The 19154-nt window shown below is 45.0% G+C and overlaps 2 protein-coding genes across 11 annotated transcripts in view; one reads left to right on the forward strand and one right to left on the reverse strand.

The window, feature by feature from the left end:
* Positions 1-3492, reverse strand: part of CA5A (carbonic anhydrase 5A) — a 33917-nt gene extending 30425 nt beyond the window's left edge. The window contains exon 1 of the mRNA XM_033129455.1: positions 3219-3492. Within this exon, the coding sequence (XP_032985346.1) occupies positions 3219-3375 (157 nt within the window). The 5' untranslated portion in view covers positions 3376-3492. The remainder of the gene's footprint in view (positions 1-3218) is intronic.
* An 11091-nt stretch (positions 3493-14583) lies between these two features.
* The window catches only part of BANP (BTG3 associated nuclear protein), a 133905-nt gene continuing 129334 nt past the window's right edge, over positions 14584-19154 (forward strand). For 9 of the 10 annotated variants that reach the window (XR_004425181.1, XR_004425182.1, XM_033128964.1 and 6 more), the window contains exon 1: positions 14592-14689. The gene's annotated coding sequence lies outside the window, so the exon portion shown is untranslated. Of the gene's footprint in view, positions 14690-19154 lie in introns of all 10 variants that reach the window. The other variant, XM_033128960.1, reaches the window with a different exon arrangement.

Below are 19154 nucleotides of genomic sequence, written 5' to 3' on the forward strand. Positions count from 1 at the left end.
AGACCATCAGCTCTAACACATCTTTTGGAGCAAAAATTAATATAAGACTTGCTATTATATTATATTATACCCGGTCTTACATTAAAATAAGACGTGGTATTATTGTATCATATTATATTTATATTATATTATATTATACCGGGTCTTGTAGTAAAATACAACTGGGTCTTATATTAATTTTTGCTCCAAAAGATGCATTAGAAGGCCGGCCCAGTGACTCAGGTGGTTGGAACTCTGTGCTCCTAACACCGAAGTCTGCCGGTCGGATTCCCACGTGGGCCAGTGGGCTCTCAACCACAAGGTTGCCGGTTCGACTTCTCGAGTCACAGAAGGGATGGTGGGCTCCGCCTCCTGCAACTAAGATTGAACATGGCACCTTGAGCTGAGCTGCCGCTGAGCTCCCGGATGGCTCAGTCGGTTGGACCATCGTTGGAGCTGATGGTCCAGCTAGGTCTTATTTTCGGGGAAACATGGGTGATGACGCTGCTTGAATCCTGAATAGGTTTCCCATGTTTACTCAAGTTGGCCATATATCTTCAGGACCAAGCTGGTGTCAGAAAAGTAAGTCTTGCCATAACTAAAGCAGCTCTCTGATGGGAAGTAATAAATCCATCGTTCCACAAATATTCACAGCTCTCTTTTTATGGGTCCAGCACTGGCCCAAGTGCAGAGAAGAATGAGAGACACGTTGAACAGATCGGGACACGCCCCCAGCTTGGAGCCCAGCCCGTCCCGCCAGTGTGGGCCAAACCAAGAAGCCCTGCAGACATGTGAGCAAGATACCTATTAAAATGTTTGAGAACATGAGTGGTGTGCTGGTGAAAGTTTGATAACCAGCTCTGCTGGGGCATAAGAAGCCCTGACGTGTAGCGTTTGTCAATTATCACGGTGTGACAACTCCCACTGTAGCCAATGTTAAGCTACCGTCACGGACATCACTGATGACAGACGTAAGAAGAGATATGCACCATTGGTAGCAGGTGGCTTCTGCACTCACAGAGGCACGTCCGGGGAACGCTTAAATGAAATGGTCCCTGAAATTATTTCCAAGCATGTTATAACTCTTTGACTTTTCTCTCTGGGCCAAACCACCAGTGATTCTCAATCATTTTTAGTAACAGACTTTCTTTTTTCCCCCCAATTGAAATATTCTGCCCAATCCCAATAAACAAAACACTGAATGAGAGGAATGGATTCCTCTGGAGGTTCTAGTCTTCCCTGTTTGGCAGAATAAATCCTGTTTACTGTGAAACTCTGAAATTACAGTGCCCTAGGGTTCCCCTGCCAGCTGTTGGACTACCACAGCATAAACCGATTCAGGCACTCGATACAAAGTTGCTGTTACTCTGTCCTGCGCAAGTGTGCAAAGATGTGGAGGGAGTATGGTTTACTAGATAAAAATTGGATGTCACCCACTAGGGCAATGGTTAAATACAGGGACGTGCATGCTTTGTCCCTGGTGACGTAATGGTGATGATAACGCATGGAGGGTACTTCTGAGATGCCAGACTCTGGTCTAAGCCTCTCCACGTAACACCTCATTTCGTGTTTCCAATGGCACTGTGTGGTAAGTACTCTTATTACCCACCGTTTACAGGTGAGGAAACTGAGGCTCAGAGAGGTTAATAAACTTGCCAAGGGGCAGACATCTGCACAGTGATGGGGCGAGGGGTCCATCCAGGTGGGCTGATTCTCTACATGGTTGTACTAAGTAGGGACAGGTACCGAGACACAACTGCGGAATTGTCTACAGTTAAGTAAAGAAAACCGAGGGGCAGGTCAGCAGATAAAGTGAGGTACTTTTATTTTTTGAAAAGTCTTGTGCATGGCTGGATGCGTTTCTCTGTGCATGAGGGAAAGCGTCAGAAAGCTGCCCTGCAAACTACTCATAGCAGTTGCCTCCCTGGGAATTGGTGTTGGAGGGGGACAGGTGGGAGGGAGGGTCTTTCTATATGAGCACAGACGCTGCTGTATGGTTTGAAATGTACAGGTAGCTCTGGGGTTGGACGTGAGGTGCTGCATTTTACAGCAGCCTCCCACGTGGTGCTGCTGCTGATCTGGGGGCCCTACTCTGAGTGTGGGGTAACTGAAAGGACCAGGGTTAGGGTTTGGGACAAGGCTTCCATCCCATCCCCTTCTGGGTATGGGGTTTTCGACATGGATCCCCGTGACTTTGGTTTCGTTTCCGTGCCACATCCTGGAGGACTCCTTGGGTTTCCTGCTCTCTGGGACCTATAGGAACTCCCGAATCCCACAATCCTCTTGGAGCTTAAGCCCGAGCTCACCCCCAGGGGTATGGTCCAACACACCCTAGGCTGCCTGCTCTCCGCTTCACAGGCCTGAGTTCTGGCCTAACAGGAACCCAAGTGGAGCTGAAGTGCTGTATATCGCCCTGTGGTTTCGAGACAAGAGAGCTCGGCGTTGTCCTCAGGTATGGGCCAACAGATTAACTGGAAAGAGCTAATAATGCTCACTAAAAGCCTGGTGTGTTCCAGGCTTTCCACTCACAGCGTTTCTTCTTTACGCTGCCCCATGCAACACTTAGTTTTATAGATGAGGAAACTGAGGTTCAGGGAGGTGAAGCAACCCACCCAGCTCTCACGACAAGTGTCACTTGGCCCACCCCACAGGAGCGACGGGTTCTGAAGCCCCTGCTCTTTCAACTACCCAATCTTGGAAACTGTGAAATATTTACATCAGAAGCCAACTTTTCAGCCTTTGATGCAGGCTTTTATTTGACAGGAAGAATCTGAGACCCAGAAAGAGGGAGCAATGGGTCCAGGTTCAAAGAGCATGAACTGCGCCAAGGTCAGGGTGAGGCTGACCTGTGGCAGTGTCAGGACAGAGCTGCGTGGGGGGTCTACTTATTGCACGTTTGCTGAGAATGTTCTCTGCTGGAGGGGTTCTGGAGATGGAATGACTGGCTCCTTTCCCGTCAGGGCTGGATGTTGCATGATAACAACTCGTCTTGGTGTGGGGCGGCACTTGCTACCTGTCTTGTTCTAAGCCTCTTGCCTCACCCCCACCACCCGGTGAATCCGAGGTTAAAGGACTTGCCCAAGGTCATCCATGGGAAAAGAGACAGAGTGGAAATGTGAACCCAAGAATTCTGGCTCCAGACTGTCTTCCATTTTGAAAGACACCATAAAATTGGACAAACATCAAATCGCATTTGGGGAAATTCGAGGATTCGAAGAAATCTGAGAAATTCTACTTACAAGCGTTATTTCTATTTCTCCGAGCACAGGGACGCTGGGAGCACGGTCGCTCTGGCCTCAGCAGATGACCTCGTAGAGTCCCCCACACCTGCTTGACCAAGACGGTGAAACCCGAGGACTTCGGATACTTCCTGCCCCATATCGAGGTCCTTAACATCTTGGGTCTGTCTGTTCCCCTCAGAGACTGATAGAGGGTGATTTTTTTTTTCCTACTATGTGTCCTCACTTTGATTGGGACAGTGGTGGAGTGGATTGGACCCACCTCTTATTGTAAAAACTCACCCAAACCATGAACCTGATGGTTAAATTTCAACCGTCCCAGCTTCTAGAATGACACTCGGTTTGGCTTAGGGGTGGGTGTGCTGGGACAAGTGGCCTATGCAGTGGCCAGGCCCCTGGGGTCACTGTGCTTCGATCTGGTAAACAGCTGGGTGAGCTAGCCAGGGAGGCAGGCCTGCTGAGAGTCCCAGAGGGCAGGCGAAGGCACACAGGTGAGGGTAAAGTCTCTCTTATTCGGGGTTGACCTCTTGTTTGAAGCCATGTGGCTCTCTGGCCTCAGGCCACCCCAGATCAGGCACAAAGCCAGGCTGTATGTATGTACAGGGAGCAATAGGTTCAAAAGTGTGGGGATGGGGATCAGCCAAAGCTGGGGTGGGGGGTGGGGCAGGTGAGCAGGTGACCTCTCTGCCTAGGGCTCCTGGAAAAGCAGCCAGTCCCCACTTTCCATAACACAGACCTGATTTGATACAAATTCTTTCTGCCCCAAGTAAGCTGTCTAGGCTTGCCCAGGGCACCCAGGTTTTGGCTCTTGTCTCCATATAAATATTACTGGTGCCCCTTTCTTGCACAAAAGTCTCCACATTTGGACAGTAAATAAGATGGTCTCTCTCATTATGTAAGCTGTAATATTTGCAGATGCCAGATAACAAACAAGACTATGTTGGATTACATAGCAGTTTATAGACACCTTTTACCCATGAAATGGAGATTACAGGATTGGAGAAGTTTCTAATTTCTTTGGTGGGGTTAAACTTATAAGCCTCGAGGGGGCAGGGATATCATATCTTATCATAGGATCCTAGGATCTTAGATCTGGAAAACCCCACAGAACAGGGGTTCTGAACCTTGAGTCCACATGGGGGCTCCTGGGACACCAAGAACCCCATTGATTGTGTACAATCAAAACCAAAGTCTGGAGCGTTCATCCAATTCTCTGACTGGCCCACAAGTTTGATTGCCTTGTTGCAATCAATAAAAAACAACTCTGGAATATATATGCTTTTCTTCCCATGGAGTCATTTTAGAAATGTACCCACCCTTGGGTAGCTTCATTCATTCATTCATTCATTCATTCATTTATTCATTCACTTCTGCCTTCTGTTTCCTCATCTGTAAAACAGGAAGATAATAACACTTTGTCACGTTGTTGTGAGGGTTTAATGAAAAGATGCAAGTAAAGTGCTTAGACTGGTTCTGTTACTCCTACAGCATGCCAAGTACCATGTCACAGGCCCTGAATGAGCCCAGGCTTCCACTTGCATCGGCAAGCTGATACTTGCCAACTTCCCTTTGCCCTTAGGGGCATGTCCTCCACCGTCCCAGGCTACCCTGACATCTTCACCGGCCTATTTCAGGTAGACTGCATCACTGGCCATCCCTGTGGGTCTGGGGTCCCTCTGACCTCTTTGGAGCCAGCTCGTCCTGCAATTCCCTCAGCTGATTCACACACCATTTCCAATCGCTTTTACAGTAGAAACTGAAACCTCTGTCGTTAAACATATATACAAGTCATAAAGTTCAAAGGTGAAAAGTAAAAATGTTTTCCCAGAGTGAACTGCGGATAACTGTTTCTTGTGGCTCTGGTAGTGTCCATGAAATATATAAGCCTATACAGCCATGCGTTGCTTAATGATGGGGATACATTCTGAAAAATGAGTAGTTAGGTGATTTCATCGTTGTGTGAATATCACAGAGTGTACTTACACAAACTCAGATGGGAGAGCCTCCTGCTGTAATTGTATGTGCTGTACTTTTATACGACTGGCAGTGCACTGGGTTTGTGTACACCAGTGTCACCACGTATACGGAGGAATTGTAGTGTGAGCCCTGACAGTGGACTTTCTTTTCTGTAATGCAAGTGTCTAAGTTAAGCGATGATTGCCGAGGCATCCATTTCAAAGATAACTGTCTCAAACAAACGTAATATTAGCCACATGACTAGATAAAGAGCCAGTTCCCCCTTCTCCCCCACTGAGGCACCTTTGGTTTTAGAGATCTTGGTTAATTCTGAGAACTGACCATTTGGGCTACTCGTTTTTTTTCTCTTCTCACACTTTAAATTCTCGCTCTTATGTTTTAAATTCACTAATAAAGAGTGAGCCTGCGAAACCCTAGGCCCCAACCCATGACACCAATGGAAGCAGAACCCCAGGCCCATTCTCTCTCTCTCTCTGTCTCTCTTCCCCCCCCCGCACCCCCCACCCATATCTTGCTGTGTGCCTTGGACACTCCAAGGCCTGTAAGTAATGAACTTTTTCTCTTCAAAGTTTCCTAATGATTATTGCTGAAGGACTTCTTGCTGTCATAATAAGAGCCATTGGTTTAGAAAAGGCAGATGTCTGAGAGAAAGTGACACACAGAGAGAAGATGACATTGCTTCAGCCAAGCCATTCCTATTTTTCAAGTCCATTTCCAAACTTTTCATTTATGTGAATCCATAAGTTCTTTTTATTAAGCTAGTTAAAAATGTTTTTCTCCGTATTCCAAAGGGTCCTCACTTAGCAGATATTTTAGTCTCCATCTTGCAGAGGAAGAAACCAAAGCTGAGGGCATGACATGCATGGTCTAAGTTCTCCCTAGCTGGAAAGTGGCACAGGCAGGGCTGACGTACGTGGCCTTGAGCTCATCGTCTCTTTGAGTGCTGCCACATGCCTGTCCGTTGCTTCCACAGGCATACGGGTCAGGTGCATAATCAGTGCATATGGTATTGCAGGGAAATGGCCCACCATCCATTCCAAATTCTTACCTGTTACAGGGAGATTTTTGGTTGGAATAAAAAGTGTGCATGGAAGCCTATATCCTCGTGATCTCTGCCTAACAAACCACCCCAAAACTTAGTGGCTGGAAACAACAATCATTTATTTAGCTCACACATCGGTAATGTGGGCAGGTCTCAGTGAAAACAGCCTGCCTCTGCTCCAGAAGGCATCAGCTGAGATGGCTCGGCTGGGGCTGGAGGACCCCCTTCCAAGATGGCACACTCAGGTGGCTGGTGAGGTGGTGCTGGTTGGTGGTTCCTCCTCATGCGGACCTCTCTGAATCAGGAAGTCAGCAACTGCTCGCTCAAAATAATGAAGAGTGTCACTTGGGAAGTCAAACAGATTCTTCAGTAAGTTAAACCAAGAGTGAACTATCTGACCTGGCAACTCCATTCCTTAGGCATATACCCAAGAGCAAGGAAAACATACATCCACACAAACACTTGTACACGAATGTTCATAGCAGCTTTATTCACAATAACCAAAAGGTAGAAATAACGCAAATGTCTGTCAATGGATGAATAGATAAATAAATGGGGTATATCACAAAATACAATTATTCAGCCATAAAAAGGAATGAAGCTACAATAATCAAGACAGTGTGGTATTGGCCAAAGAATAGACAAATAGATCAACAGACAGAATAGAGACCCTAGAAAGAGACCCACATAAATATAGTCAACTGATTTTCCATAAAAGAGCAAAGGTAACACAATGGAGAAAAATAGTCTTTTCAACTAATAGTGCTGGAACAGCTGGACACCCACATGCAAAGAAATGAATCTAGACACAGATCTAACACACTTTACAAAAATTAAATCAAAATGGAGCATAGTCCTAACTGTATAATGCAAAACTATTAGGTTGGTACAAAAATAATTGAGGGTTTTGCAATTATTTTTAACCTTGTAAAACTGCTGGAAGAGCACATAGGAGAAAACCTACACAATCGTGGGTTTAGCAATGACTTTTCACATACAACACCAAAGGCAGGATCCATGAAAAAGAAATAACAGTTAAGCCAGACTTCAGTAAAATTTAAAACTTCTCTGTAAAAGACACTGTCAAGAGAATGAGAAGACACAACACAGGCTGAGGGAAAAGACTAGCAAAAGATACCAAGAATGTACAACATCAAGAGTGAACCCTAGTGTGGGGGAGGTTATATGTGTGGAAGGGCCAGGGGTACATGGGAAATTCTGTACCTTTCTGCTCAGCTTTGCGGTGAACTGACAACTGCTCTAAAAAAATGAAGTTTATTAATTAAAAATAAAAGTGAAATGCTGACACATGTTACAACATGGATGAACCTTGAAAACATTATGCTGAGGGAAAGAAGCCAGACGTAAGACATCACATGTTGTATGATGCCATTTACATGAAATGTCCAGAATAGACAAATATGTAGAGATAGAAAGTAGATCTATCGGTGGTTGCCAGGGGCTGGGAGGAAGGGGGACTGACTGGTAAAAGGTACAGGGTTTTCTTTTGGAGTGATGAAAGCGTTCTGGAATGAGTTAGTGCTCATGGCTGCACAATATTGTGAATGTACTTAATGTCACTGAATTGTATACTTTAAAATGGTTAAAATGGTAAATTCTATGTTATGTATATTTAACCACAATAAAAGAAAGAGATAGCAAAAAAAGCAGTCAAGCAGGATTGGCAAAATGTAGATAAACCAGCGGGTTATTACAGATTTAGGCAAAAGCACAGAAATTGGAACCTAGGGAGCAATCAATGGTGGTAGCTATTAATGTTTCATTGGTAGTAATACGATTGTCAGAGTTGTTGGTATAGATACATATTATTACAAAAATGATACAGGTATATGTACCTTTTGTGCCAAATATTGCTGTAAGCACTTCCCATGGTCAATTTCAAAACGTAGAAACAATTCTGGGAGGTAGATTTTATTGTTCCATTTTACAGATGAGGACACTGAGGCCAGGGATATAATGTTATTGGTCCAGAGCCACATAGGTAACTGGGAGTGGAACCCATGTGAGTCTGTACTCAAAGGCACGCTACCACACAAGGAACTTTCATGAGGTCTTACTACCCCATTTTACAGGGAGGAGACTAAGGCACAGGAAGTTTAGGTAGCTTTTCCAGGTTCACAGGACATCATATCCTTGCAACAGTGGTAGCTACGGTCCTTATCTCTCTTAAAAAATTAAAAAATATATTTATTTTCTAGCTTTACAGAGGTACAATTGACAAATAAAAAGGTGATCTAATATATGTGTACATTCTGAAAGGATTACCACAATCAGGTTAATATCTCTATCATCTCTTATAGTTTTCATTTTTCTTTTGGTGGTGAGAACACGTAAGATCTTAGTAAATTTCAAGTATGCTATATAGTACTATTAACTCTAGTCACCAAGCTGTATATTAGGTCTGCAGAACTTATTCCTCTTACAACTGAAAGTTTCTACCTTTTGATCAACATCTCCCAGTTCCCCCACCCCCTAGCCTCTGGCAACCACTGTTCTACTCTCTGTTTCTATAAGTTTGGCTCTTTTAGAACCCACATGTAAGTGAGATCATACAGTATTCGTCTTTCTGTGTCTGGCTTATTTCACTTAGCATAATATTCTCTAGGTCCATCCATGTTGTTGCACGTGGCAGGATTTCCTTCTTTCTTGTGGCTTAATAATATTCCATTGGATATATTATGTCTTCTTTATCCATTCATTCATCGGTGGACACTTGCGATTGTGAATAATGCTGCAATAAACATGGGGGAGCAGATATCTCTTGGAGACACTGATTTCTTTCCTTTGGATATATACCCAGAAGTGGGATTGCTAGATCATGTGGTAGTTCTATTTTTCATTTTTTGAGAAAACTTCATGCTGTTTTCCATAGTGATATTCCCACCAACAGTGTTCAAGGGTTCCTTTTTCTCTACATCTTCTCCAATGCTTGTTATTTCTTACTTTTTTGACGATAGCCATTTTAACAGGTGAGAGGTGGTATCTCACTGTGGTTTTGATTTGCGTTTCCCTGATACTGAGCACTTTTTCATGTATCTATATGTCTTTGGAAAAATGTCTACTCAGGTCCTCTGACAATTTTAAAATCAGGGTTTTGTTTTGTTTTTTGTTTTTTGCTATTGAGTTGTATAATTTCCTTATATATTTTGGATATTAACTGACTGTCAGATATATGGTGTGCAAATATTTTCTCCCATTTTATAAGTTGCTTTTTCAGTTTGCTGTACAGAAACTTTTTAGTTTGATGTAGCTCACTTTGTTTTTGCTTTTGCTGCCTGTGATTTTGGTGTCATATCCGAAAAAAACACTGCCAAGACCACTATGAAGGAGATTTCCCCTATGTTTTTTTCAAGGAGTTTTATAGCTTCAGGTCTTACATTTAAGTCTTTAATTCATTTCGAGTTAATTTTATGTATGTTGTAAGATAGGAGTCAAATTTCATTTCTTTTGCCTGTGAATATTCAGTTTTCCCAACACCACTTATTGACGAGACTATTCTTTCCCTATTGCATATTCTTGGTGCCCTTGTCAAAGATTAGTTGCCTAAATACGTGTGGTTTTATTTCTGAGCTCTCTATACATTGTTCCATTGGTCTATGGGTCCATTTTTACACCAGTATTATACTGTTTTGATTACTATAACTTTGTGATATAGTTTGAAATCAGAAAGTGTGATGCCTTCAGCTTTGTTCCTTTTTCTCAGGATTACTATTTGGGGTCTTCTCTGGTTCCATATGAATTTTAGGATTGTTTTTTTCTATTTCTGTGGAAAATGCCATTGGAATTTTGATAGAGATTACATTGAATCTGTAAATGGCTTTGGATAGTATGAACATTTTAACAATATTAATTCTCCTGATCCATAAAGGTAGTATATCTTTCCATTTATTGTGTTTTCTTTAATTTCTTTCATCAACATCTTAAAGTTTTCAGTGTATAGATCTTTCACCTCCTTGGTTAAATTAATTCTTGTGTTTTATTATTTTGGTGCTATTGTAAATGGGATGATTTTCATTTCTTTTTCAGATAGTTCATTGTTAGTGCATAGAAATGCAACTGATTTTTTGCACGTTGATTTTGTATCCTGAAACTTGACTGAATTCATTTATTAGTTCTAAGTGTTTCTTGATGGAGTCTTTACCAGCATTTTCTATGTATAAGATCATGTAACCTGCAAACAAAGACAATTTAACTTTTTTTCTGATTTGCATGCATTTTATTTCTTTCTCTTGCCTAATTGTTCTGACTAGGACTTCCATTATTATGTTGAATAAGAATGGGCACTAAGATCCTGAACTTAAAGGAAAAGCTTTCAACCTTTCACCATTGAGCATGATGTTAGCTGTCGGTTATATGGTCTTTATTTTGTTGAAGTTTGTTCCTTCTGTACCTTATTTATTGAGAGGTTTAATTATGAAGGATGTTGAATTTGTCAAATGCTTTTTTTTTTTTTGCATCTATTGAGATGATGTAATTTTTATCTTCTATTTTGTTAATGTGGTGTATCACATTACGGACGGTGTGTCTCCCCCTGGGAGGCTTGGGACTGTCCCTGGACCACAGCTAAGAAGGGCTAGAGTTGGGTCCCAAGCTACTTCAGGGTCCACAGCCAGAACCAAATACATTGGGCCTGTTATCTGGGGCATGTGTAGGTCTGATTCTTGCTGGATCCCTCCTCGGCGGATGATGCTGGTGACAGGACCAAGGCCAAATGGAGCTGTAGCCGCGTCCACAGGGGGATGGTCTGTTTCTGTGTCTGTAGCTGAGACCAAGGTTAGTGAGTCTTCCATTTGAGTCGGTGGCAGCTGACTCAAAATGGCCCTTATGATTTGGGGTTCCACCAGGGATTCACAGTCTCCTAGGCATCCCAAAGTTCCCACCAAGGTACTTCTGTCCATGGATGGATGCCAAATTATTGCTGCTGAGGGAGGATATGATGGAGGACCCCTATTCTGCCCTGTGGCTGACATCACTTCCTAATCTTTAAATCTCTTGATGGCCCAGAACGTATGGCTGTGGCCTGTCCCAGGTCTGAGTGGAATTCATGCCAGGGGGAGATGGGACTATAGTGGGTGCTGGGTGCTCCTTCTTCCCATTTCCCCTGAATTATTTTGTGGGCTCTATCTCCAGGACTCCAGATCACCCCCAACCTGATCTTTTCCCAGCAGGTGCTAGGAACCTACACAAAGGGGGCCTTTGTGTGAAGTAGAGGAAAGTGTCGGAGGATGGGGGAAGAATTACAGAAGAGGCCCCCTTGGCTGGACCAATAACAAAGAAGCGTTGTTCCTGGCAGCCTCCACAGCAATGGTGGGCAGCGGCCAGTGGTGCTCAGAGTTCCCCATCCCAGGGAACGGTACTCTGTCTATCCAGTTTTACATGTTTGCAGACCCATGAGGCATCCGAGCTGCCCTCCTTCCCTTACCCTGCTCTCAGTATTGGATTCATGCTCATGTCCTATTGATTTCACTCTTTGAGTCTGTCCACTTCTCTGCATGTTGGTCTCCACTAGGATCACCTTAATTCAGGACTCCATCGTCTCTTGCCTGGAAGCCTGCCATCGTTTCCTCAAGTGCTCTCCCCAAATCCACTCAGGACCTTTCCTCCCCACCCCCAATTGATTTTCCAACATTCCAGCCAGAGTGACTTTTGAAAACACAAATATGATCATATCTACCCTTGCCCCTAACCTTGTAAAGGCTTCCCATTATTTTTAGGATCAAGACAAAACTCATCCCTTGGCCAACGAGGACCTGCAACCCACACGGCCCACATCCTAATTACCTTTTCCATCACATGTCACAAACTTCCTCCTCAAAGTTCTTGTACTGCTACGGCTGTGACCTTGGGTGTGTTGCTTAATCTCTCTGAACTTTATGTTTTTCATAAAGAATAGGGATTAAAACAAGATGTGCCTGGCCCAAGGCATGGTAACTCAGCACGAGTAACGTTACCATTTTCTGAGTGAGGCCCTCTGCTAAACCCTTTAGAAACTCTGCGACATTGAATCCTTCCCAGGGCCTCATATTCTGTGAGTTTGAAGCCTCAGCAACTTGCCACAAGAGAGCTTAGATTCAAAGCCCAGTTCAGGCCTGTTCTTATGGCTCTGCTTTTATGAACAGCTTTCTAAGCTTTCTAAGCTCAATTTTCTAAGCTTTCTTGGACAACGAAGGACTTCATGAATAATTCACTTTTCTCCGTCCTACTGACATATTCAAGAACAGGACTGTTCTGAAGGATTCCAGATTTTGCTTAAAGTGGGCATTGCGTGGTTTTGAAGAAGGGGCCTTTGAGATCTTTGCAAATGCCCTGCATACCTACATCTAAGGGGTCCCCCATTTCTGGTGCCATCCAGATCAGAGTGCACTTCTCGTCTAATAAACCGCCCACCAAACGTGACTTCAGCTTAATTAACTCCGGGGACTTCCACTGGAGTCTTCTATGAATTGATGGGTAAGGAGAAGGCTCCTGTGTGGTCCCGAAGTGACCCTTTATTGGTAGACAGCTGTCTTGGTCCATTTCAAGCGATTTAATGTTTTTTGAAAAAAACCATGGTTAATCACTGAGATGTGAATATTGAACACCTTCCTCTATTTGAGCTTCCTGGGCAGCAAAATGTAAAATAAGTAAATTGGAAACATTGAAAACAAAAAAGAGAAGTCAATGATTCCAGCATATGCACAATTATAATTTTGATTGGTTTAATTTCTGATCAGTAAGCAGTTGCTTGGAGCCAAGCAGTGTGCAAGCCCTGGGCAGGAAGGAGTGTTGGCAAAGCCACACCTGCAAGGGAGCTACTGGTGAGGACTTTCGAATATTTTGAAATAATATGAAAAATATCACCCTACGTTTATCTGCTTTCTAGTCAGATGCAGAATGTTAAGACTGCTTACATAGTTAAGTATTAGATTTGGCTCTAACTGAGGCTGAGGTGGGGACAGAAGAACTTTTTTGCCCCCATGCCTCTCTCAGGATTTTTGTAGTTAGCTTTTGCAATCATTTTTCCCCACTGTGAGCGGACTGTAGACTCTAGACCAAGGTGTTTTGGATTCCACACAGTGCTTTTCGTCTCTTTCCAGCCCTGTGACCTTGCTGAGCAATTTTTCCAATCTCTTTGGACTTCTCATCTCTACATAGGACATACCTCGTTTCCATATCAATATCTTTTCCAGCGCTGACCTTCTGTGGTTCTTTGGAATTCCTTTAAGGCACTTTTTCGGTAAAGGAATCCAGTAACCAGCCTCAGCAGAACCCCAGTGTTAACTCTGGAAGAGAGGCTAACTCAACAAAGTTGCCCAAGGTTGCACAACTGGTTGCTGCCCTGAATCAAGTTTTTATCATTGGCAAAAGAGAAATGAGCAGGAAACTCATGGTAAAGCATTTCATTTTCTAAATGAAAATAGCTCCATCCTCTTGTGTTTGGGTGATCAAAGGAATTCTTGCTCAAAGTAAACAACTCAGAAAACAGAGGCAAGTATAAAGAAGAAAAATGAAAAGTAATAGTAATCCCAGCACGCACGAAAAGCAATGGTGATGACAATAAGTAGGAAAAACATTGCTGTCTATAGTTTGGGAATTTTTTCCTAGGAGTACCCACAAGCATGCATTTATGGTCTATAAATATATTTACATTCATACTATATTTATATTCATATATAATAGTTCATATTTACATAGGCGCGGATTATATGCAATATATAACATTAATTATATACAAAACATATATCACATATAATTTAGTCTTCCCCCACGAGCGTGCACTCAAGACTGTGCACATGACACTGGGGACCCTTGTGCACCACCTATTCTTTGGGGGAACCCCGCCAGAGCGGAAGCAGCAGCACACGCGGGGCGCAGCGATCCAGTGCATCTGAACTACAAGTCCCAGCAGCCCACGGCGCGGGCCGGGCTACCGGAGTATGGAGAGACTACAAGTACCGGCAGGCAAGGCGCAGAGGCCGGGACTACGAGTCCCAGAATGTACTGCTCGCGGTTCGCGCAGGGCCCTCCGGGATATGTAGTCGTTGGTGGGGAGCTAATTCTTAATTCATTTAGTCTCAAAGAAAATGCAAAGTCCTCCAACGGCCCACCGACACGATTTTTCAAGGGTTAACGAGGAGCCCTAACACACCATGGGGAAGTGAGAGCTCCTCGGGGCCCAAACTGTGGCACTGGAGTACAACGCGTGCGCATGCCCGGCGGTCGACGGCGCGGGCGAAAGCGCGCGCGGGAGGCCTCAAGCGGCAGGCCCTGCCTCTGGTCCCTCCTCCGCTCCCGGCGCGCCCCGCCCAGGGAGCCTGCGCAGATAGTGCAGGGCAGAGGGCCTCGAGGAGGGACTCGCGGCGCCTGCGCAGAGCGGCGGCTTCTCTCGCGAGGACGGACGCCATTATCGCATCTCCCCGACAAACACCACGAGAATTCCGCAGCCCACACGGTAATTGCAGCTCCCGCAGCCGGTCGCGTCTCCACCTCCCCCTTCCCGCGGGGCGAGAGCGAGAGCGAGATCTCCCCTCCTCCCTCCTCCCTGCACCCTCCTCCGGCCGCCGCGCCCGCCGCCCCCTCCCGGGACGCCCTGCCGGTTCCGCCAACGGCCCACTACCCCCGCCCGGTAGCCCCCTTAGCGCCCCGGGGCCCCGCCGCCCGCCTGAGCCCTGCCGTCACCCGTCCTTCCCCCGCCGCTTCCCTCAGTTCTGTCAACCTCTGCGGACGCCCCCTCGGCCTCAGCGTCCCTAGGCCCCGCCGCCCCCCTCTTCCCTGTCAGCCCCCCGGTTTCTGCGGCCCCCAGGACCCCCCGCGCCTCCTCCCGGGAGCGCACGGCGCTGTCCCCCCGACATTCCCGATACTGGGGGGCCGGGTCACAGGGCCGATCGCAGGCTCGTTTTCTTCCCACGGGAGACTGTTGATTTCATTAATTTTCTTTTGCACTTGCACCCCCCCCACACCCACCCATATTGTCATGCCGTGCGCGGGTTAGGACGGTGCGGGTGACAGGCCCGGCCGCCGGCAGCTGCCTTTAAACTTGGGGCGCAGCCCTGCGAGAGGTGCTCGCAGACGTCCCGAGGGCCGCCCTGCAGCTGCAGGAGGGGCAGGCTGGGTCTCTCCTTTCTCTGGGAAATGGGAAAACTGGACACGCACCCACAGACCCTGCGGTGTAGTAGTTCCTGTCAGGCCGACTTCCGACGCGGTTGGCACCCTGAGTTCCTAACGTGAAATGGAGCCCCGAGAGTCAGGAACACAAGCAGCGTGCTCTTCATTTGCTTACGGTTTCACAAAGGGAAGTAGGGATCTAAGGTGCCGTTTTAGGAGTAGACTGCCGTAGACCTAGGAGAGGACCGGATCCAGCTCTCCTCCCGGCCTCGATGAAGGAGCATTTCAGGTTCTTTCACCCCTATACTTTTTTTTGCTATTTCTGTGGTGTAATCCTTTTGAAATGTGGCCTTAGTTTTTTGCTTTGCAGTCCCTCCACCCACCCCACCCCACCGTGGCTGCAAAAAGTCGATGTACATTGCACCTCACTGTGAGTGAATTGGAGACATTAATAGAGGACTGATTTTTTCAGTGATGAGATGGTAGGGATTGTCTTCATATTGGAGAAATAAGAACTGTTAACAAGTGCAACTTCCAAGGACAGAGAGCTTGCCTGCCCTACCTGGGCAGGTTAGAGTCTGTGGAAGGAAACAGGTGATTGCTCTTTGTTTCGAGTTACCTGTTCTTCCTGACTGTACCCCCGAGGAATGCACTCCAAGGCCTGAGGGCGTTGGTAGAACTAGCACTAAGGTAAACTAGTTGATGGGAGGAGACAGTCCTTTCTAAGGGTGGAGTTGTAACTGGAAGTTTGGGAAACACATAACGTGGGAAAGTTGAGTGGTCCTCAGGGAGGGAAGGTTACATCAGAAAGTACATGATTAGATCAATGAACGTGGAGCTTTTGACCACCCTGGGTACAAATATGCAGTGGTAAAAGAAAACACCAAAACTGCCCGTAAAATTAATTCTCTATATTCAGCTCCATTTACCTTTTGTGTTGCAATCAGAATATGTTCTTCTCATGTTGTGTTCTGCCATCATTGGTTTTAATTTTTAAAAAACAGTCGTTATTTATGGGATCATGTGCTGTTGGCCGGGACTTAATCATTTCCCATGTCTCTCATCACAACCACCCAGTGAGGTAGAGACTGTCCTGTTTTACAGATGAGGTGACTGAGGTCCACAGAGCTTAAGTGACTTGCCTAAGATACACAGAGCCAGGGTGTGAACATTTAAAATAAATAACACATACGTATATTTAATATTTTGAAGTAAGGTACATAATAAAATGTCAATGAAAAACTTATGATGAGAAGTAGTAGTCGCCTGTCCAACCTTTTACATCGTTTTGTTTCTTTAGTAAATTTTCCATCGCTCTAAATGATAAGCTGGTATTTTATTAATTATACACATTTTTGACTTTCTGTTATGATACTGTTTAGCTCTTCAGATCATATTCCACCTCTTTCAGCCCCTGAATTCACTGTGTTCAGTTAACTCTTTGTTTGTAACAATGCAAAAGTTGTTTGCTCGGCAGCCAAGTAGCACTTACCCTTCTTATACAGCTATTTGTTTTTCCTATTGTTTGTATTGGCCTTTCTTTTTCTTTGCATTGTCTGCTCCTATTGGCTGCTTAAATTGTTTCAAATTCTCAAGGATAGAGTCAAGTCTCTCCAAACTTCCCCCTCCTCCCGATTCCTCTGTTCTCTTTTTCTGATCTGGATTGAGTACTCTATGCCACCACAGGTATCCTGATATTTTCCTTTATTATACATCTGAGTTCAGGACTCCATGTTTTAATCTTTGCTTTCTTCATTTCAATGAGAACCTTCTGCCAAGTCGCCTTCCTCCTTTCGCGTGACTTTTTAGGGTCCTCTTTGGTTTTAGGACATTTCCAGAGTGCCAGAGGATGGAGAGTCCCATTCCAAACGCTCTTTGTTTCTGGGGCCTTGTCCTTCAGTTCTGGGAAAGTGTCTTGTATCATTTACTTGAGAATTTCTTCCTCTCTGCTTTTACTCTTCTCCTTTCCAAGTTCCTGTTAGTTTGATGATGGATATCTTGAGCCCCTGAATCTCTTGTCTTTATCTTCCTGTGTCATTTTGTTCTTATTTCTGGGAGAGGGCTTCAGTTTATCTTCCAATCCTATTTAACATTTTTATTTCCATAATTGAAATGTTAATTTCCAAGTGTGTATTTGTTCTGTTCCTTTTTCATAGTAGCTTATTGTTTTTTGAATGCATTATCTTGTTGACTCTGAGGATACCAATAAGGATTTTTTTTCCCCACTTCTTTTTTGTTCTGTGATCTCTCATTTCATTTAGTGTCACTGCCATCATTGTCTTCTTATTTTAAAATACTGGCTTCTTGCTTTGTAGGGCAAGTTCTCCTCAATTATTGGTAATTGTTGTCTAAGGCGAGAGGAAGCGAGCAGAGAGATCTGAGTCTGTGGGACTGGTTTTAAAATGTGTGGGTTTCCCTTTGGGTGATTGGGGACTTGTTACTGTGCTTGGACCTGGAATGCCAGATGGCAGAGAGATTTTCTCTGGCCTTTCAGCTTAAGGAACACCCCTTGGATTGGGGGCTGCCGCACTTGGTCTGGCAGGCCCCTTGTATAGCTTTCCTGTATAGCTTTCCGGACTGTCTTCCTTGTGCAGGCGCAGCCCTTGCCCTCTGCTGAGTGTCCTGGGTTTGGGTCCCAGCCAGGTGCCGTTTAGAGCCCTCCTTGGGTTGTACCCTCTCTTGTGTGCTCCAGGTTGCTGTTTCCTTTTCTCAGTCTTTTTGTAAAATCTCTTGCCCGCCGTTTTATTTTCTTTCTTGTGGATTTGTTATACGCTGTTAAAAATCTTTTTGATGGGGTGAGCGGAGGTCATGTGTGTGCCGGCCAGCCCTTCGCTGTGAACCCGAGTTCCAGAGCCCGTACTTCACACTCTGGTCCGCTCTCCTGCCTCCCAGTGGCCTTGGGGATGATGCCACCATCAGTGGGACATGCGGCCAGGATGATGCGCCCACGGCAGCTTCCCTGGTGCAGTGTGGGTGGATGGCATGTATTCCTTGTGTAGGTTCTTCTGGCTCCGCGGCCTTGGAGGGGTGCCAGGCTCAGCTGGAGAAGGCCAACCATAGATGTGTGTTGTAGCAAAGACTGCGTTTTCAGATTCTTCAGTCGGCTTCTCACTGTGTCAGTGTACTAAGAGAGTAAGTAGTTCAGCGTGCCAGCGTTTAAGGAATACCTCTAGTTAAGCAGGGATTACTGTACTCGAAGTATAATCTTGATGCATTTTCGTCGACTGTCCTTTGGAAATTGTGCACAGTGAAATGCATCAGCTGTGTTTGCCAAGGCCCTGCTGATGACATGGTCCACTGCCAGCAGCAGCAGCGCTAATGCAGACTCTCAGGCCCTGCCCAAATCAGGACCTGCAGCTTTGTAAACTTCATTTTGAAGTTGCAAAAATAGTTTAGAGAGCTTCCCTACTCCCTTTACCTACTTTCCTAATGCTGACGTCTTACATAAATATCCTTATAAAAATCAGAAAATTAACATCGGCTGTAACTAGTAATGGTACTAGTTACTAAATGAACAGACCGTAGTGAACTTAATCAGTTTTCCACTAATGTCCTTTCTCTGTTTCAGGATCTAATCCAGGATCCCACTCTTCATTCAGTTGTCACATCTCTTTAAATCTCCAATCTGTGATATTTACATAGCCATAAGGTATCTCCCCCAAGATATTAATATTTATAAATTACAAAGGGGAAAATAGTAACTTCACAGTGGAAAAACCCGGCAGATACCACCTTAACATCACCAGTAGTAAGACATAATGACATTGTGTACCCTTGTATGATGCACTGAGACAAATGCGTGCCCATAGTCT

The sequence above is a fragment of the Rhinolophus ferrumequinum genome, chromosome 15 (assembly GCF_004115265.2).
Source record: "Rhinolophus ferrumequinum isolate MPI-CBG mRhiFer1 chromosome 15, mRhiFer1_v1.p, whole genome shotgun sequence".
Lineage (NCBI taxonomy): Eukaryota > Metazoa > Chordata > Mammalia > Chiroptera > Rhinolophidae > Rhinolophus > Rhinolophus ferrumequinum.